This window comes from Equus caballus, chromosome 4 (assembly GCF_041296265.1).
Source record: "Equus caballus isolate H_3958 breed thoroughbred chromosome 4, TB-T2T, whole genome shotgun sequence".
Lineage (NCBI taxonomy): Eukaryota > Metazoa > Chordata > Mammalia > Perissodactyla > Equidae > Equus > Equus caballus.
Genome location: NC_091687.1, coordinates 9,068,137 through 9,090,123, shown reverse-complemented (window position 1 = coordinate 9,090,123; position 21,987 = coordinate 9,068,137). Strand labels below are relative to the sequence as shown.

General features: G+C 38.6%; 1 long non-coding RNA gene and 1 gene segment (V, D, J or C); one reads left to right on the top strand and one right to left on the bottom strand.

Moving 5' to 3' along the window:
- Positions 1-10,156, top strand: part of LOC100061555 (T-cell receptor gamma chain C region C10.5-like) — a 79,980-nt gene extending 69,824 nt beyond the window's left edge. Inside the window, 5 exon segments of the C gene segment in view lie at positions 2,499-2,828; positions 6,463-6,522; positions 6,794-6,841; positions 7,125-7,172; positions 9,580-10,156. Of these exon segments, the coding sequence occupies positions 2,499-2,828; positions 6,463-6,522; positions 6,794-6,841; positions 7,125-7,172; positions 9,580-9,722 (629 nt within the window).
- Positions 6,003-21,646, bottom strand: LOC138923875 (uncharacterized). The gene is made up of 5 exons (XR_011438104.1): positions 21,514-21,646; positions 16,392-16,464; positions 13,614-13,647; positions 6,408-6,506; positions 6,003-6,142 (listed from the first exon to the last, which is right to left on the bottom strand). It is a non-coding gene; the product is annotated as an uncharacterized lncRNA (long non-coding RNA).
- Between the last annotated feature and the right edge of the window lie 341 nt (positions 21,647-21,987).

Below are 21,987 nucleotides of genomic sequence, written 5' to 3'. Positions count from 1 at the left end.
GCACTTCACAGATATTGCATTTTATAAAAATCGAAGGTGTGTTGCAACTCTGAGGCGAGCTAGTGTATCAGCACCATTTTTTCCAAGAGCATTTGCCCACTTCATTTCTCTTTTGTCACATTTTATAAATTCTCACAATATTTCAAGTCTTTTCATTATTAGTATATTTGTTATGGTGATCTGTGATCAGTGATCTCTGATGTTACAATTGTAATTGTTTTGGGGCACCATGAACCAGGCCCATATAAGATAGCGAAGTGAATTGATAAATGTGTGTGTTCCGACTGCTCCACTGACTTCCCCCATCTCTCTCCCTCTACTTGGGCCTCCCTGTTCCCTGAGATCCAACAATATTGAAATAGGTCAATTAATCACCCTACAATGGCCTCTAAGGCTTCAAGCGAAAGAAAGAGCTGCATGTCACTCATTTTAAATTAAAGGCTAGAAATGAACAAGCCTAGTGAGGAAGGCACACTGAAAACTGAGATAAGCCAAAAGATAGGCCTCTTGTGCCATTTAGCCAAGTTGTGACTGTAAAGGAAAAGTTCTTGAAGGAAATGAAAAGTGCTACTCCAGTGAACACAGACAGGAGAAGAAAGCAAAACGGTCTTATTGCTGATATGGAGAAAACTTTAGCAGTCTAGATAGATCAAAACAGCCACAATATTCTCTTAAATCATATCTTAATCCAGATCAAGCTCCTAACTCTCTTCAGTTCTATCAATGATGAGAGAAGTGAGGAAACTACAGAGGAAAAGTTTGACACTAAGAATGGTCGATTCATGAGGTTTAAGGAAGCTGTCTCCATAACAGAAGTGCAAGATGAAGCAGAAAGTGCTGATGAAGAAAGTGTAGCACATTATCCAGAAGGTCTAACTGAGATAATTCCTGAAGGTGGCTACACTAAATGACAGACTTTCAACATAGATGAAACAGCTTTATGTTGGAAGAAGACGCCATCTAGGACTTTCATAGCTAGAGAAGAGAACTCAACACCGGGCTTCAAGTTTCAAAGGACAGGTTGACTCTCTTGTTAGGAGTTAATGCAGCTGATGACTTTATGTTCACCTACCACTCTGAAAATCCTAGGGCCCTTAAGAATGATGCTAAATCTATTCTGCTTGTGTTTCATAAATGAAACAATAAAACTTGGGTGACAACACATCTGTTTACAACATGGATTAATGAATATTTTAAGCCCACCCTTGAGATCTACTGCTCAGAAGAGAAGATTCCTTTCAAAGCATTACTGCTCATTGACAGTGTACCTGGTCACCCAAGAGTTCTGACGGAGGTGCACAACGAGATGCACCTCGTTTCCATACCTGCTAACATAAACTCCATTCTTCAGTCCATAGATCTAGGAGTAATTTTGAATTCCAAATATTATTATTTAAGAAATACGCTTCGTAAGGCTATAACTGCCGTAGATGGTGATTCCTCTGATGGATCTGGGCAAAGTAAATTGAAAGCCTTCTAGAAAGGATTCACCATTCTAGATGTTATTAAGAACATTCATCACTCATTGAAAGTGGTCAAATATCAACTTTAACAGAAGTTTGGAAGAGGTTGTTTCCAACCGTCATGGATGACTTTGAGGAATTCAAGACTTCAGTGGAGGAAGTGCTTGCAGACATGGCGGAAATAGCAAGAGAAGTAGAATTAGAAGTAGAGCCTGAATTGCTGCAATCTATGACAAAATTTAATGATTGAGGAGTTTCTTTTTACGGATGAGCAAGGAACTGGTTTCTTGAGATGGAATCTCTTCTTGGGGAAGACACTGTGGAGACTGTGAAATGACAATGAGGATTTAGAACATTACGTAAACTTAGTTGATAAAGCAGTAGCAGGGTTTGAGAGGATTGACTCTAATTTTGAAAGAAGATCTACTGTGGGTAAAATGGTATCAAACAGCATCACATGCTACAGAGAAATTGTTCATAAAAGGAAGAGTCAACCAGAACATGACAAAGTGTTCTTTGTTCAAAAGAGCGTAAGTAACAAAATTCACAGGATAGGAAAAGGGAAGTACTTTAGAAAGGACCAGACATTCTCATGTGTAGAGACATCATCAAAGTTACCTGGTATCCTCCCCCACGCCTGCCACCTGCCCATCCACCTTGAAAACATGCTCCACTATGATGGAACAAAAAAGAATGTAAAAAACACGTGTTCATTGATGTTAAAAGTCTTGAAATGTTAACATTGATGTTAAAAGTCAAAAAACATCTTAGCATGTGGAGAAAGAACAAAGGCCAAGTTGAAATCCAGGCTCTGCCACAAACCAGCCATGACTCTGGGCAAGTTACATAACCTCTGGAACCTCTCTTCCCATTGAAAATAACAATAAATACCTCACAATCTATGGTTGATGAAAGGCCATGGTAAGCACTAATTAAACGTTAGCTTTTCTTCCTTTTACTATGCACTAGGTTGTTCCACGATATTTGCGCTTCTCTGACGATTCTTTTTAATTGTTTTTCTGTTTTCCCCCACAGATAAACGCCTTCCTGCAGACATTTCCCCCAAGCCCATTATGTTTCTTCCTTCAATTGCTGAAATCAACCTCCATAAGACTGGGACATATCTTTGTCTTCTTGAGAAATTCTTCCCTGATGTTATCAATGTATATTGGAAAGAAAAGGATGGCCATACAATTCTGCAATCCCAGCAAGGAAATGCCATGAAGACTAATGACACATACATGAAACTCAGCTGGCTGACCGTGACTGAAAAGTCAATGGATAAAGAACACAAATGCATTGTCCAACACGAGAAAAATAAAGGAGGGGTTGACCAAGAGATTGCTTTTCCTTCAGTGATCAAAGGTATGTATATGTAAATACGACCTCCCAGAACACTTTTTTTCAAAGGAAAAATCCCAGCTTTTCCGTCAAGTATTAATGAAAAATGAAGAAATATAAATATTTCTTAAATCTTGTTCCATTTATTGGTAGCATAAATGTCCCTCTATTTTCCCATAAAGTTAAAATAGTTAAGGCTTTAGAACATAAAAAAGAGAAAGAAAATTTTCCTTAACTTTTCTTAACTTCGATTTAATAAACCAAAATATTAAGATCTCAGTGATATTTTTTAGGGTAGTTGTATGGATTAAATGAAGAAACATTTGTGAAAGCACCTAAGAACCCAGAACACAAGAAATTCTAAAACAAGATTCCCCTTTTGATGATCTTATTTGATCAGGAAATAAGTATAATTATATGTCTTTCAGGAATGTTCTAGTTATCAGCAGAGTCACTCTCACTTTCATCTTGCTATACTCAGAGTACAAACCCAAAACATAGCTATTAGGTGAAAAAATTGTGTTCATTTGATGGAGCCAAATGGCAGCTCAACAGAAAATCAAGTAATTTGGCGACTGGAGATTTATTACACTCTTAGGGTTTCCAGATTTGTATTTTATATACCATCATAAGGTAAAGTTTCATAATTAGAGATTGGGTGAGGCTAATGTGGACAGACATTCTTCCATTCTGTATAATGAATGTATTTCTTGCCATTTGTAAATGTAGCTCAACAAACATTTATTGCAGAACTAGCCTGTATCAGGCCTGGAAGTGATGTGTGGGTTAGCACACTGGATGCAATATTGTCCCAAGGATGATGCACTATTGTAAGAGAATACATTCTTTTCCTAATCACTCAGGGTCAGTCTGATTCAGTCATGATGTCCCAAACGAATCCCTTTGATGCAGATGCTGTACATATTTAGAGAGTGTGGGCAGAGAGCTGAATGGGCCTTGTTCCCAGCAGTGGTCTCATAACTCTCTAGACTCCGGACTTAAAGTCTGAGTATGAACACAACAGACCAAAGGCCCCAGAGCACCTATAAATAAGAGGGAATCAGTTCGTACTTTTCCCTGTAGTTAGCAAGCCCTTTGGAAGCCGTGGGGAACAAGCACAGAACAAAATGTGCAAAGACCTCTGCTGTGCACCCGTCGGAATTTCTGAAGTCGGTCTTCATCTCTCAGATCTGTAGTTTCATCAGTGATCAAATTATGTTCGAATGCTTGCCTTGGCTTTCTCCTGGGGCCATAATGAAGAGCAAATGAAATAATGTCAAAGGAAATACTTGCTTTTGAAAACCTAACATGGATGTATTAATTTACGTATTTATAGCATTTTTAAATATCTTTTCCCCAAACTCACTAACGTAAGATTTAAAAAACAGCCCTAATTTACTGTTTCTATAGCTAAAGAACAGAAGGGAAGCAGATATGCAAAGCACAAGTTTAATATGACCACTGAGCTGAAAAGTCCTGTTAGGTTGTGATTTTTCTGGTGATCAGGAAAAAATAAGAAGTACAGTAAGTTCCGTGGAGATGATTATCATTGAGAAGTTCCAGTTCATAATGTATTTTACTTGGCTCCTAATTTCTGAAACAAATGTCTCCCATGGGCTTCTCAGGGCAACAAAGCTAATGAGGACATTTCTGTTAATGCCATTCTACAGCACGTTTCTAATCCTGCTTCTTGGAAAATTTTGTTTTTGATAAAAGCTAAGAATATTACTTGGAGTCACAAAACAATGAAGGGATTTTGAAGAAGATAAAACTAGTCTGATCCAAGATTTTGACCAAGCTTGGTTGAAAGAGAGAACTTAGGATACATACACAGATTTTATTATGAAAAACCGTTACTTTATTGTTTTTACCTCAATTAATGCATGATAATAAGAGTTTTATTTATCTTTTGATGAGTAAGTCACCACTAAGGAAAAGGAAGAGAGTTTTAAAACACACTAATTTCAATTCTTGAAGATATTATAACACATAATCCTGATTATGCTAGCATTTTCCTTCTTGGAATTCTAAATTCTAAATCTTATACTTCAAACCCATTTTTCTAGCCTCCGTAGAAAAGAGCTCATTGTGTGCATAAAATTTCATGCCAGAACCGTATCCATATGGACAAGAACACATCAAGTAGAAAAAGGATAAAGCAAAACAATTGTTTTAACTCTATTTTCCTCCATCCAACAGTAAATTATCTTTAAAAAAAAAGTTATCTTTGCATGATTTCCTTCTCTTTTTTGTTTTTGTTTTTTTTTTTTTTGCATTGTACATAAGTCTCACCTCATGTTTTACATAATATGACTTGGTCTATCCTTCTACCTTAGGAAAGACGCACTGGAATGCTGAGCTCCTGTAATAAAAAGGTCATTCACTAAGAATAATTAAGATATCTAGAAGAGAAAATGTTTTTAGTGTCCATAATGGTAGAATTACGTTGCTTATCTATATATTATGTTCTATTTCTATGGATTATTATTTACTTTTTATTTTTGGAGGGAAAACTTCTCCCTGAGCTAACATCTGCTGCCAACCTTCCTCTTTTCTTTTTCCCGCCCTAAAGCCCGAGTAAATGGTTGTATATTCAAGTTGTAAACCATTCTAGTTCTTCTATGTTAGCCACCACCACAGCACAGCTACTGACAGACAGGTGATGTGGTTCCTTGACCAGGAGGCCAACATGGGCCCCCAAAGCGGGGAGCACTGAACTTCAGCCACTAGGCCATCAGGGCTGGTTCTCTGTGAATTATTTTTATGAAGTAATTTCCACATACTGTATCTCAATTAATTCCGCAAAAGATCCTTTGAATGCTGGCTCTGCCATCACTGGTATGACTCTCAGCAAGTTAGTGATATTCCCAACTTATTCACTCCTTTGTAACAAAGAATCCTCCAAAATATAATTCACTTCAGTGTGACTGGAGCATTAAACAAGATAACGCATGTGAAGCATTTAACATAGTACCTGGCACAGGAATAATCACTCAATAGCTATCAGCTTTTATTCATATTGTTCTATTCATATTGTCACATCAACAAACATCACACGTTCAGAAAATCATGTGCATGAGTTGGGAATATGGGGATATGCATGATTTGGAAAGATATGGATGCTTTCCTTTTCTTCACTGACACATTGTCCAAAACCAGATTTTTTCCAACATCAGATTTTCTGATGAATTCTAAGATTTCATGAATTGATTTTGGTAGCAACTTTTCACGTCAGCAGTGTTTGCTGAAGACTGCAGAGTAGCCACATTTTCTGTGCATTTTACCATTCTACAAATGTTTCTCCAACACCTCCTTTGTGGCAGTCACTGTGCTAGGAGCTGTGAATACATAAGGAAAACAAGATAGTCTTGGATATTACCCTCCAGTTGTGATAAAGAAGAAAAAATTGCCTTTGTCATGAAGGTCAACATCTTCCTGTGCAGAAACACGGTACATAAATTAGATCTACTGAATTATATAGAATCAGATGAACTATTCCTGGAATTGTAGGACTCATATTTTTAAGGATGGTCTCTCTGTCAGTGGATTGTGTGTGTGTGTGTGTATGTGCATTTACAAATACTCATATAAACAGATACGCACACTGTCGAATAACGGTCATGAATAATTGACTGACACTTGCTCCCCTTTCTTCTAGTTCTCGTCTCAATTGTCACTACTATTGATTCTTCCAAGCCTTCTCTGAAAGAGAAAAGAAGTAAGTTATTTTCTATACTTGCCTCTATGTCATGCTATGGGGTTTTTTTCCCCTCCTGATCAACTTAACATTAGAACTTCTCAGGCTTAAAGTAGAAAAGACCAATTACTCCTGGAATTGTGGGGCTCATAATTTTCAGACTTTTAGTGACTGTCTCTCTTGTCTGTCAGCAGATTATATACGTATATACACACATATACCTATATGTACACAGACACTGTCAAATAATGCGTATGGACAGTTGACTAATATTTGATCTCATTTCTTCTAGTTGTCACTGCTTCTAATTCTACAACAGCTTCTCCAGCAGAGGAAAGCAGTAAGTTTGTGTATATGCCTGCCTTTATGTCACGCTAGCAATTTTTTCCCTTCTGATAAAATTACCTTTTGAACTCCCTGGTTCATAGTAGATTAGTCCAATTATTCCTGGAATCGTTTGGCTCATATTTTTAATGAAATCTCTCCTGTCTCTCTGTTGACAGGTTTTATATACATATATGTGTGTATATGCGATATGTGTATATATGCGATATATGTGTATATATCAATTTTCCAATAATAGGCATGAACAATTGACTAATACTTTCTCACATTTCTTCTAGAGGTCATGGCTATTAATTTGACAGAAGCTTGTCTGAAAGATGAGAGCAGTAAGTTTTTGTATACGTCTCCCTTTATGTCACGCTATAGCAATTTTTCTTCCTGATCAACTTAACTTTTCAACATCCATTACTTATGGTAGAAACACTAGAATGACTGTATGTTGAAGAGTAGAATGAGTGATAGCTTAAAACAATCCATCATTTCCTTAAGAAACTAAAAAGTGCTTTCAGGATGAAATGACTGTAAATTAGAGTGTGCAGTGATAGGCTCTCTGAATTATTTCAAGGATGGGCTTCATGCATTTGTGTACCTTTTGTTTCTGATGACTGAGGAATACATGATATCAAGGTGCTTCCAGATTTTTTTATATGTGTGTGTGAGGAAGATTGGCCCTGAGCTAATATCTGTTGCCAACCTTCCTCTTATTGCTTGAAGAAGCCCATTGCTGAGCTACCATTTGTGCCAATCTTCCTCTATTTTATGTGGGATGTGGCCACAGCATGGCTTTAGGAGGAGTGCTAGGTCCGTGCCCAGGATCTGAAACTGTGAACTCCTGGCCACACCAGCAGAGCACACAAACTTAACCAGCACCCCACCGGGCCAGCCCCTAGATTTTTTTTAAGTATTTGCTCCTTGCTAGTAGTTAATAACATGAACTGACTTGCACTGAGAGCTTCCTATACAGAAGGCATTGTGCTGGGTTCTGCATGCATTTTCTTGTTTAAATCTCAAAATACTCCTATGAGAGGATACAGTAAGTTTTCCCCATTTATAAATGAGGACAATGAGCTAAAATTAATAAAGGTTCCTACACCATGGCACGCAGTTGGATCTGGGGTTTCAACCCAGCCATCTGAATCAAGAGTTCATACACTTACTAGGTTCTCTCTTCTTTCTCTAAGATATTCTAGTTCCAGGGCAAGAAACCCCAAAGCGAGGCCCTGAGACATGATGATGGGGGGTGGGTGAGAGCATGAGCTTCACAGTATCCCAGACTGGATTTGATTCTAGTTCTTTTAATGATTAGTTGCATCAATATAGGAAAGTTACTTACATTTTGTAAGGCACACTTTCCTCATCTGCCAACCAGGAATAATTACCCCTAACTCAGTTATTGCAGACATAAAGCCACCTAGATGGAATGTCTAGCATAGAGCATCTCATTTAGCTGGTACAGAATCAGTACTAGTTTCCAGCTCTTTATTGCTACATATGTACAAGTATATTGACTGGAAGCGTTGGCTCTAGCCCTGCTGATCTTCCCTCCATTTGCAATATCAAGGGGGCTCTGGACCTCAGCTAATACCCTACCTGGCCAAAGGCAAGGAGTTATGAGCACATGACCTCTGAGATCCCTTTCCACAGAGACTGCAAATGATTCTGAAATTTTACTCTGTGAAGATAAAACATGTAAAAGGAAAATTTCCACAGGAAGAGACTCAGCCTTGTGGTTCATTGAATACCCAGTCTGGCTCATCATCATTGTCATTAATTATTTCTTAACCATATATATTTTTTGCAAACCTTCAAAGGGTATTAAGTGCAATTATTCTATAACATCATACCCAGAATGAGGGACATTTAGGAAGGACAGGTGAGTGAGCCAAGGAATCCTAAAGTTTCCGAGACTTGGGATTAACCACTCTCTTCCATTTTATATAAGGCCTTTTTTACTCAAATCTCTCACACACCCCTTTGTGAGCATGATCCAATTTCCGTGGATTGCACTCTTCACAGGAATCTCATTGAATACATAACGTCTATTAGCTCAGATTCTTCTAAATCAGAATTCAACTTCATATTTATGCTTAACCTTTTGATGTCTGGCATATTTATTGCACTGGAGATACAGAATCACAGAGTACTTAAGAGTGCATTCTTTAAAGTGATATTGCTTGGATTGAAATTTGGTTTCTGATACTTACTAAATGCATGACATCAGACAAATTACCTCTCTCTGTCTTTAGGTTATTTGAAAAATGGGAGTGACAATAATGATTTCATAGATTATTTTAAACTTAAATAATGTTATAGCTTTGCATGCAAAGCTCTCTGAACAGGTGTTTGGGATTTGGTTAGTGGTTAATGAAGATTCGTTATTATTATCACTTAGAGACATGATGGTGGTGAAGAAATGCTGAAAACTATTCATCACAAATACTTTATTCCCATTGGACATATTCATTAAAAACGCAACCTTACTTTTCATATTTTGGAATGTTCTAAGTGAATTTAGCAGAGACCGTTGATTGACATGATCTGTAAACTGGATTCTGAGTCGTCTTGTTTTTGTCTGTGGAGATGGTGGGGGTAGATGTTTACTTTTGGGTTTTGGTGGTGTGGAGTGTCACTACAAGGTAGGTCATCAGAAATAGATAACTGTGAACACGCTCCCATTAATATGTCCTATACTTTCAAAAGAACAGTCAAAATTAATCAAATGACTTCTCTTAGATGCCCTGCAGCTGCAGCTCAGCAGCACTTTGGCCTGTTACGCCTACCTCCTCCTCCTCATCATGAGCGTGGGCTACTCTGCCAGCATCGCCTTCTGCCTGTTTAGGAGAACAGCAGTCTGTGGCAATGGAAAGAGTTCATAACGGATGGTGGCACAAAGAAGACAACTTTTCTCCATTGTTTATTCTCCTTAAAAGTGTATCCTGAAGATCTAGCTGGGTTTTCTCTCTGAGTTTGGGTTATTTCAGTTCACATGTGTATTTTTCTATTATGTCGATATTACAAAATGGTTTTCTAAGCCACTGGGCAAACAGAAAATCTTACTCTGTAATAACAGTGAGTTCTGCCATTACTCAGGGCCAGAGCCAAGGGATAGTCCTTTAGCAACACTCTTTCCATGATCTCCATCAGCTGCTCCAGGCAACCCGAATACCCATGCCTTCTGAGTACAGACAGCATGCAGCTCTAGTCACGTCGCTAGGGCCATTTAACCAGGACTGACTTGAAGCCTTCCATTTCAGACACCATGAAGCCATCATCTTTGCTGCTTAAATTCTGTATTTTGCTTTTCATAATAGGCACAATAAAAAAACCAAAAGTCTACATTTCTCTATTTGTGTTTTGATGAAATCTAACTGAAAGTCCAAGGTAAGAAGCAGTGTGACACCTGAGCTATGAACTCCAGTGTTGGCTGTGATGATGGTCAATACCAAAGTTCTAATTCTTTCCCTGAGATGGTGGTCCTGGTGCTTTCTTTGGGGCACTGGCTCCAAAAGGAGCCACAGTCAAATAAAGTCACCCAGGTTATTCTCTTTCAAAGGTCACCAGATTCACAATCATTTGGTTTGGGACATGCTGAAGGTGTCAGTATAACATCTAGCACAACTTGCACTGTGTTTGCTCAACTCTACACTAGTGTTTCACAAGCACTGTCTTACCTGATCCTCACACTAACCCCGTGAGACCTGCACTTGCATCGAGGCATCACAGTGGAGGGGTTAAGCCCCTGGACTCCGAGCCCCGAGTGCCTGGGTTTGAATCCTGGGTCTAGTATTAGCATCTGTGTGACCTCAGGCAAGCTATTTGAAGTCTTTTTGCCATAACCTCCTCATCTGTAGAATGGAGTTACAGTGCCCTGTCTCCTGGAGTTGTGTAGATTAGATGAGTTAATAATGCCTGGTACTTGCAAGCCCTCAACAGCATTAGCATCCCCTCTTAGCAGTTCTACTTTTGAATAGTATATATTACACAACACAAAAACACAGAGAGTCGCATATAATCTTATTTCCCAACAGAGTGGTTAGCTGTGGGCAGAATAGGAACTCTGATTTTCTGCTATGCACCAGGCAACCCTGTTAACCCTCTAATAGCCACCAGAGGTAGGTACAATTATAGCCCACAGTGCATAGCTTTGGAGAGATGAAGTTCTCGCTCAATGTGACTATTTTGTAAGTAACAGTCATTTAGAGGCAGGTCTCTCTGAATTCAGAGCCAGAATTTTGTTACCCAATATCATGTGGCCTTTCCTTCACCCACTGTCAACCAGAGGAAACAAAACAAATAAAACATGCACTGCTTCTCTACTAGAGCCATCCTCCAAGGAGTCAGTGAGAATTTTCTTAAGGACTTGTGGGCACATCTGTGTTTTCTCCTCATGTATATACTCTGTTATTACCATAGTTGCTCCCTTTCTTATCAACACTATGGAAATCCTACTTTATTCTATGAGTGTGTTCTAGGTTGGCAACTGCTCTTTTGGGGGATGCTACTGAAATGGACTGAGAGTCTCGTGCAGAGCAGGCCCGTTGGTGGTGCTCTCTGGGTGCACCATTCTGACACCCCAGCTCCTTCCCTACACTGAATGGGCCCAGAGGAACTCAGAATCAAATGTGTAACCCTCTGTTAGGTCCAGGTGCATTTATGAAGTAGGAGCTAGGTTATACATCCTTTTTGGTCACGTGCTTTTCCTCCACACATGATTGCCATGTGGTGTGGTGGGAGAAACACTGACCCAGAAGTTTCATTTCACAGCCCATAGTTAGAGCCTCGGTTCCTTGGTCTGGCTCTAAGTAGCTGTTTCATTTGTTCTCAACAATGTCACATTGCCTAGATTTACCCAGCGTTAGAAGAAAACTTTCAAATTAAATCATACCATTTCTAGTGTGATTTACAAATTCAATGATTAACATCCTAATGAAGTAATACTAGCAAGTGCTGGGATAGTGTTTGATAGTACAGGTCTAAGTACAAATTAACTTGTTTAACTCTCAAAAGAACCCAGTGAGAAATGTACAATTATCTCTTTTTTATAGATGGGGAAACTGAGGCAAAGAGAGGAAAAGAACGTCCCCTTAGTTACATATCTAATAAGAAACAGAGCTGGGGTTGGAAAGCAAGAGGGCTGGCTGCAGGAGCTCTGCTTTTAAATTCTTTATTTGCTACTAGAGTAGAAAGAGGTAACTTCATTTTCAATTAAAATGGGAAAATTTCTTTCCTTATTAGACTAAGAGCTGGTGGAGAGACCTGCCTCTTCACCTGTCCATACTTCCTCTCCTTGCTCCTATGCTGTTTAGACAATTTGAGGGTCATAGGCCAACCTGCCACACAATTTTTATGCTGGGAAGACTTGTGTATGCTGACCTCCACCCACAGTTAGGACTTCTGTGATTGGAGTCCACGGCATTGTGTTGGATAAAATGAATACCAGAACAACAGGTTGCATCCTCAGGTATGCAATGGAAAACTAGGCAAACATTTACAAAATTCCACATAGAAACACTCGTGTCTCAATATCTTTATAGAGCTACAGTCTCCAGACACTTCTCCACTGTAACAAAGGGAAACCTCAAGGCAACAATTCGCAGAATTTCCCAATTATGAATTCTCTCTACTGTTTGGATCCCTTCCTTAAGACACTTCATCTGTTAAGGCTTTCTGTCAATCAAGCAGGTCATAATTGAGTAATATTAGACTCCTCCCTTTATATTAATCAAAGTCCTCTATAACTGCCAATTAGAAAATCTTAGTAATAGGAGATAACCAGAGATACTATACCATCATCATACAATTCACCCAAAAGGCTAGAAATTCAATATTCTCATCAGCCATAAAATCTTATCTCAGTAAATGAATGGACTCTGTCATGTTCTGTTATGCTATTTTTTGCTTGTTTGCTGTCTTTTGCTGTCTTTGAATAATGGCAAGCACCTACCACTGAGTGAGCATAAGGAATTCAGCTAGGCAGTTCATGTGCCTTATGTTTAATTCTCTCAGTGTGCTCAGTATGGATATCGCACTCATTTTGCTGATGAGAAGACTAGGTCCCAGAGAGGCTAAGAAATATGCTTGATATTAAACATGGAGTAGTGCCCAAGTCCACATGACTCCAGTTCTGCCTGACTTAAGACCTGCTGCTCTATCCATTATCCCAGCGGCTCTCATCTTGGGACCCTTTATAAACCACTGAGGCCCGGTCTTCATCACAGACCAAGAATCAGAATTTGAAAACCTCCTTCAATAATTCTCATATGCACTGGGGTGGAGGCCAGCAAGTGACTGAAAGAGTTCCTGAGCTCCAGCGCTGCTGTCCCAGATCACTGCAGTGAGGAGCCATCACAGAGCCCACAACACAAGGGAGAACATGCTGCAGCCAGGAAAGTGTTCTCACCATTCCACCCATTGATTTCCTAAGAAAACGAAAGGAATGAACTAAGATTTATGTGCAAAGATGTTCATTTTCTGTAGCACCATTTATAGCAGCACCAAAGTAACCCAAACACCAATAAGAAACTAAAAAATAAAATGAAGGATGTCATATGATTGTCTACTATGCATCTTCAAAAAATGTAGATTGTTTAAAGAAATGGAAAATTAATCAGAAAGTGTTGTTGAGAAAATAATATGCATAGCATGACCATATAAAAATTGTCAGATAATACTTTAGCGTGGTTCAAATATCAAACACTCTAAAAAATGCACTAAGAGATTTTGCTTCAACCACTGTCTGTCCCTCTGTGACTTCATACAGGTCATACTTTCGTTTCTTGTACATCCTTCCAGTTTTCATACCTGAAAATATGAACGTAGATATATAAATATATATGCCTGTATATAAATATACTCATTTCCTCCCTTCTTACACAGAGGTAGTGAATGATATACATTATTCGACACTTCTCTTCTCCCTTGAACATCCTAGCACTCTTTTCATGTCAGTGTAAAGGCACACTGAGACGGCTGCATGATATTTCACTGATGAATGTGCAACACTTTATAAAGTCAGTTCCCTGTGATAGACTGTTGGCTCATTTTCAATCTTTTGCTACTATGAGAAATGCTGAAATTATAATAGTGTTTTCTGTCATTGTGAATGCCTGTGTTGGTCATTTTGATAGGTATTGCCAACTTGAACACAATAGAGAGAGCATAATTTTGTACTTCTAACACTGTGTTGGTGAATGCCAAGAGTGTGTGTCAGGACTTTGCATGTCAGACAGGGGAAAAATAATCTCATCACAATTTTAATTTGCTTTTCTCTTACTATTAGTGACAAGAAGCATCTTTTCACATGTTGAAAATCTATATTTCTATTTCTTTGAAATATGTTTCATGTTCTTTGAGCATTCTATTGAGTAATAATACCAACAGATATGACACTCATTTGTATACATCTCTCTATTTCTACAGCAATAGGCGTAAAAGAACATGCTCAATGTATGGTAAGAGGGTGACAAAATGATAAGAGATTGTATATTTTTCTATTTTCCATACCTAATATTTTTTAAGTAAAATCATTTTTACATTAAAATTAAAACACTGACTTGTTTCAGCAAAATTTTTCGTTTGTTTATTTACAATCACCTTCAGTATCTGTGAAACATTTTTCTTTTGGAAATCAAGTAGAGGTTCCCATTTGGGAACAAAATAAGACCCAACATATATAAGAAAGATTAAATTTGATTTAGATTTTGCCTTGATTTTCATGAATTTGATCAGACTTCCATAGGCCAAGTCCCTGGCCCTCTACTTAGAGGCCTGGAACGATTCCTGCATTGAGAAAGAGTGGAAGCAAAGAGGGGAAACCTGCAAATCACTGAAAGCTTTGTGTGGCTGACTTCACTGCCAGGCACTACCAGGCAGTGTCTCCCGTGGCTTCCAACTTCTGAGCAACTTCCTTCCACACTGGGCCTGGGCTGCCCTGAACGAGGTGGCACACAGAGGGAGAGCACAGGTGGTGGAGACGACAGCCTGGGTGGTGGGAGGGTGCTGGTGTGGCTGCTGGTGTGTTATTTTCTCAGGCTTCCTTTGTGTACATGCTTTGTCTAATGTGGTTGATTCTGGGAAAATGCTCAAACTTAAACCAGCCCCTACATGTTGGGGTTGTGCAAGCAGCGGCTAGGGTGTCATAAGATAAATTAATGACAGTTAAATCATAAGCAGTTTTGCTCGTTTTCAAAAGGTCACGGCTAATGGGAGGAAAATATCCATCTACACACACATGAAATTGCTGTTAAACATACTCTTAGGCTGTGGGTAGGGGTTCCCTGCTTTTTATATACAGAATTTACTCCAATTAGCTACAGTGTGAGTTGGGAATCTTACTCCCAGGACTGTTCATATGCTGCATCTCAGTCCACTCTCATGACCCTGTTCTGAAGGAAAGAGCAGACAGGACATCTTGGAGCACTAAGATCACCCTAACAGTCCACCAAGTATCCGAGCTCTTCCGTGCTGTTTGATTTACTAAGGGCGGTACCTTTTGGTTACATTTTCTCAGTGTAGATTGTATGAAACAAAACCCGTGCCCATGAAGTGGTAGCATGGATGGACTGAAGATGTGGGCAACCGTGATGTGCTTTTTCCCTCACAAGAACACAGAGATACAGAGGCCCTGAGTGCAACAGAGTAATTGAATGTCATTTACTGAATCGTATAAGTCCCTCTAATGAGTCAGTCAACCTGAGCAAGGCTTAACAGAGGACATTGACATCAGATCAAAGTGTGATTGGGCTCAATTAGAAGAGGCCTGTTCAGCAACGTGAGCACAAAGAGCAAATTTTCCCATCCCCACCCACCCAAGCATGGCAGAGAATGTGTATCCAGGCCCATGGACTCAATCTGTGCATCCCAAGGGAAGTGGAGCTCTATTGTCTTTCATAGTCTGACCTCATGGCACGTTCAAATCATACACTTCATTCTTCTCGGTCTGTGCTCTGAGAACGAACTTGTGGGTGAGCCTCGGCTTCCTATGAGGATTGGCTCCATCTACTGCTTAAGCCCAGCATGTCTGGATGAAACTCTCTCTCAGGTTAAATTAATACACTGATCCCAGTTTCAGCATCATCTGTGGGCTTTGTGTATATGTGACTCATGAGTCCCAGCTCAGCCGCTTCCTCCCTTTGTGACTTTGGACAAGTTACTCACCCACTCTAGAGTCTCTTGCCTCAAGTGTAAGTGGAGACAATAACAGAAACACATATTGTAGGACTGGAACCCTCACATGTAAGTTAGGCTTTATAAATAAAGAATGTCTGACACAGAGACATTCTGGCTAAGTCAACAATAATTAACCCATGCTCAACTTTAGGAATTCTAGACTCTGAGATATTTCTCATACTTCACAAATGTATACCTTTGCAGAAAATGTTTAGAAATGTGACATTTACAAAATGTGACTGAAAAAATTGATGAATATAGGACAAATCTAGCTATATAGTCACACTCATGTTCTTTGAATTTTACTTGGGATCTATTCAAAGCAATGCTCCATATTTGACTACTTTGATTTTACAGTTTCATTTTCAAAGACTTACTTTAGCAAAAGGAGTCCTGATAGTTCTAAAAGTGGTTTTTCACTGTCCTGCTTTACTTCAGCATGTTCAGATCCTACATGGCCGGGAAGGGGGAGGGGAATAAGCATTGCAGTCCATCAAAATAATGAAAAATTTCTTCAAAATTACAATATGCATGCATAACATTTTAAATGAGAGATACATATGTTTAATCATCAAGAGATTTAGGTTAACAAACCTGGACCTGTTAAATAAGGTTTTACTTTATTTCTTCGTGGAAGGAAGCCTTGGGAATAGGACCTATCCCTCACACTAACCTGTCAAAATGGATTCACTTATGTACTTCTAAAAATATTCATTTAAACCAAAAATTGTTATCAACTGCTCTTTCTCCTGCACCACTTCACTGAGAAGTTTTCATACACTGTACAAGTGCAAATAAATCATAGATCTGGTATAAGTAATTTAATGTACATATTTCCAAAATCACTGTCCCCAGTGACAGAGACAGCTATGAGGGCTTCCCAGCACCGAGGGCGATGCCCCATGTCACTCTCATACACTATTGCCAGTGACCACTGCTACAGCCACTGAGGGCCAATGTCTTGAGAGCCTTACCTTATTAGTGCATTTGACCCACTCACTCCACTTTGGAATTATTTCCTTAGGATATATCCCTGTGGAAATAGTACTGATTTTCTATTATATAAATTTTCCCTTTAAAAATTAGATAAAAATCTAAATATTTGAGAGTAGAAGAAAAGTAAAATAACTATTATGTTTCTATTAAATACCTCACATCCACTTGAAATTAAATTTATAGCTTATAACACCATGGAAAATGCACGTACTATAAAGTAAAAGCAAATGTGTAATAAATAAAACTGTATGTACGGTAAGATCTTTGTTGATAAAAATAAAAAACTAAATATAAACGTGCAAATCAGAAAGACTAGAAAAAAAAAAACCAGGTTACTTACATACATTTCTGGAGATTCCAAAATGTCTACAACAAACTGAAACTGACCTTTTAATTTTTAAAATGAGATGTAAATAATACGGGCAATGTGACCACAATTGTGTTAAGTACAAACACAAACTAGAAGGAAAGAAACTAAACTGTCACACTGATGTTGCTGAGTCGTGTGAAGGACGGGGATCTTTATTTTTGTCTTTCCACATTTGTATAAAAAGCTTCCATTACTCTTACAATCAGGGAAGGGAAATAAAAGTGAGCGGTGAGAAGTCCACAGCAGCAGGTCAGGGATGTGACCTCCTCACACTCAGAAGCAGCCTGCCTCCCGTGCTTTCCTCGTGTCAGATAACACACTTCAAGAGGGACATGTTTTCTTATGAGAATGTCTACCTGGATTACAGCAAAGAACAAACCCGGTACAGGAGAAAGAATGGCTGAGGATCCTAAGAAAAGATCGTGTCCCACATCTTAACTTCATCAATGTCACATAGTTCAGGTTACGTTTGTGGTGAAATAAATAGAGAAAGATATAGGGGTTGGAAGGCTTCACTTGCCAGCCATTAAACTGCTCTAAATCATAGAGACACTGGGGTGGTTTAACCGCCTTCTCCCTTTGAAAGGAGTCTGAGGAAGACGGACAGACCAAATCTTCCTGTTTCTGGGCTCACTTTCCACCTGTCAGGCTAACGGCATTAGAGCCAGAGTGAGCTGACATGTCTTGGAACTATTTGAAAGTCTAGATAAAGCCAAATTTTTAACTAAAATGTAGTAATATGTATGCTTTACATAATATAAACCTGAATGCTAACAAGACTTTCTGGTTATGATAAGGTGAGGAGGTCAGTAATTCTCTTTATGGAAAGCAACTATAAAACTGGACTAGATGATCTAAACTAACCCTTTCAGCACTCAGTAAATGACCACAAGCATACAACAATCTGAGAAGTCCTTATGCTTAAAAACTGCAGAATTCAGGCAACAACCGTGGTGTTCTTGCTTGGAGCCGCTCCCATTCCTTTCCCACCGCCCAACACCCAGCTCAACAGGCATGAAGGTTCTTCCCATTTAGGGTGGCTCATGAGGACTGGGAGAAAAATTACGCAGTTGAAGGGAGCTCACTTGATTTGCTGTGAGATGGTAAACTGACAAACTCAGCAGTGTGCAAGTGGGACAGGCCAGAGGCTCTGAAGCTTTGAAGTTGTGGTCACGGCTGCAGTAAGCACATGCTTGGCTGAAGCTGTGTGCATTCTTAGCAGAGACCCGAAAAAGCCCGTGCTAACCAAAGACTCCTGGTCAACCCTAACGCTGTGATCATTTGTAGAGGAGACATGAAAGGACTGAGAAAAATGTGCAAGCTGGGAAAGACTCAAAATGTCCTGAAATTTGAAGGTGCTGTCCATTACATTCACATAAACACATGGCAGAGGATGGGGCTCTTAATCGATGTGCTTGAGCACAATCTCCATCCGAGCACTGGCTACCACTAAGTATGCAGACACAGCGGGGAACCCTAGGATGTTAGGCTTAAAAATAAGAGAATTAAATAGAAAAGAAACACTGAGAAGAGACATCAGCAGTCACACATCACAAGGGACATAATCTCACAGACTTAGCTCAGGCAATTTTCTGAGCAAACCAACAGCAGTAACAGCAACCTTATTGGGGAAAAGTCAGAATCTGGAATTGGTACAATATATTTTTGACAAAATAATTTCAGTAAAATTACAGGCAATGAATCAGAAAAGTGAAAAGCAAAAAAATCTACATTCAGTACAAACTGTCTCTGAGTATACCCCAATATCTATTTATTTATACATATGTTCAAAGAAATAGGGAAAACCATGTTGAAAGAATTAAAAGAAAGAATGACAACAGTAAATAAACAAATATAGATTCTCAAGAAGGAGAAAAATTATAAAATGAACACATTAAAAATATAAGATCTGGAGTAGAAAAGTATAATAACTGAGTGAACTAACAGAGGGTTAAGAGAGTGTTCAAGTTGGCAGAAGGCACACCCTGTAAACTTGAATACAGAATAATAGATGGTCTCCAATCTGAATAACAGAGAGAAAAAGACTGACAAAGGTTGACCAGAGCTCAGAGATCTATGCACGTCCCTCAAACATACCATCATACATGTAATGGAACTCTCAGAATAAGAGAAGAAAGAAAATCAGGAAAAATGTTTGAAGAAAGAAAGGCCCCAAATCCTCAGTATGTTTAAAAGTACTAATCTATAAATCTAATAAGCTAAACAAACACAGATCAGGATATATACAAAGAGATCCACAAGTAGACACATCTTAGTCAACCAGCTGAAAACCAAGGAATGCATGGAAACACAATACTTCAAATTTATAAGATGTCACTAAGCACTGCCTAGGGGAAAATTTGTGGCTTTAAATTCCTGTATCAAAAAATTTAAAGAGATGTAAAATCAATCATGAAAAGGAAGAGCAAACTAAAGTGCAGCCAAAGTAGAATGGAAGAAATAATAAAAACTGGAATGGAAATAATTGAAAAGGAGAACAGAAAACGAGAGGAAAATCAATGAAAACAGCAGTCAGTTCTTTGAAAATTTCAACAGACTTGACAAACGTCAAGTTACAATTATCAAGAAGAAATGAGAGAAAACATAAATTACCAAAATCAAGAAAAAAAGGCAGAACATCACTATCAATCCTACAGAAACTAAGAAGGATTATAAGGGAATAGAATGAACAATTTGTGCCAACAAACAAGATAACTTGGAAGAAACAGACGAGATCCTTGAAAAGCACAAACTACCAAAACAGCCTCAAGAGTAAATAAAAAATCTGAATTGACCCATATAATAAGTAAGGAAATTGCATTAGTAATTAAAAATTTTCCCACAAAGAACATCCCTGGCCAAAATGGTCCCCTTGGAGAATCTATCAAACAGTTACAGAAGGAATATTGATCCTTCACAAGAAGGAGTCATTCAGAACACAGAGGAGTTGGGAGCACTTCCCAGTGCGTTCTGAGACCAGAACTACCCTGATATCAAAGCAAAAGGCATAATAAGAAATCCATAGACCAGTAGGTACAAAATCATGTGCATAGGTAGAAAAGTCTCAAGAAAATATTAGCAAATTGAATCCAGAAACATATATAACGGATTATAAAGATAACCAAGTGGGATTCAACCTAGATACAAACAGTTGATTTAACATCAAAAGATCAATTAATGCCTATATTAATTGAATATAGGACAAAAACACTTGATCAACTCAGTAAATGCATATGAAATATTTGAAAAATCCAATGCCCATTCATCATAAAAACTCTCCACACACTAGGAATACAATGGAACTTCCTCACCCTGGCAGAGGGCATCTGTGAAAACCTGCAGCTAACATCACACTTCATGTTGAAAGACTGAATGCTTTTCCCCAAGACCAGGAACAACACAAGAATGTCTGTTGTTGCCAATTCTATTCAACATTGTATTGGAGGTTCTAGACACTGCAGTAAGAAAAAATAGTTAAAGTTATACAGCAGATTGAAAAGGAAAACATAAAACAGTCTTTGTCCACAGATGACATGATTGTGTATGCAGAAAATTCCATGGAATCCACACACACATGAAACCCAAACCTGAACTAATAAACAAGTTTAGCAAAGTCATAAGATACAAATATTCGATGTACGAAATGCCAATGGTATTACTATATACTAGCAACGAACATTTTGAAAATGAAAGTAAAAAACAGTTACATTCACAATAGGGCCAAAAAGAAGAAAATACTTAGGAGTTAATTTAACAAAAGAAGAACAAAACTTGTATGATGAAAATTATAAAACAATGCCAAGAAAAATTAAGGAACATGCAAATAAATGCAGAGAGAGTCCATGTTCATGGATTACAAGATTCAGTATTGTCATGATGGCAGTTCTCCCGAAATTGATCTATAAATTCAATGCAGCACACTTTGGGGGCAAAAATTAACAAGGTCATCCTAAAATTTACATGAAAACACAAATGATCTAGAAGAGCCAAAATAATTTTGACAAAGAACAAAGATGGGGGACTCTTACATTCACCTTGCAAAAGCAATGGGGGAGGGAGCTCCAAAATGTGATTTGGATGCTGGGTCTGATGATGCCACACACACCAGAGGGTCTGACAAGGTCATTACTTACAAAGTTGAGGTCTTGGGGGACAGCAGAGCAGGCCTTTCAAGCAAGGTCTTACAGAAGCTGATTTCAAAGTTATGTAAAAATACAATCACAGTATTTAAGCCAGTGTGGGCCTGGGGCAAGGAGAGCACACAGGTCAATGGAGAGAACTGAGAGTCCAGAAATAAACCCTTATATTTGGAGTCAGCTGGTTTTTGAGAAATGTGCTGAGTTAATTCAAGGGTGAAAGGGTAGTCTTTTCAACAAATGGTGCTGCTGCGACACCTGGACATTCACGGACAAAAGAATGAATTTATTTCCTTACCTCCTCCGTGCACAAAAATTAACTCAAAATAGCCAGTAGGGGGTGCTAGAAGGTAGTGTAAGCAACTAAATGCAATCAAAATGCAGTACTTTTTAAGCAGGAAGCAGGGAATTAAAAAAAAATCACATTTTGCATTTAAATGCAATGGCCCAATGAGGATAGAAATTAATCCC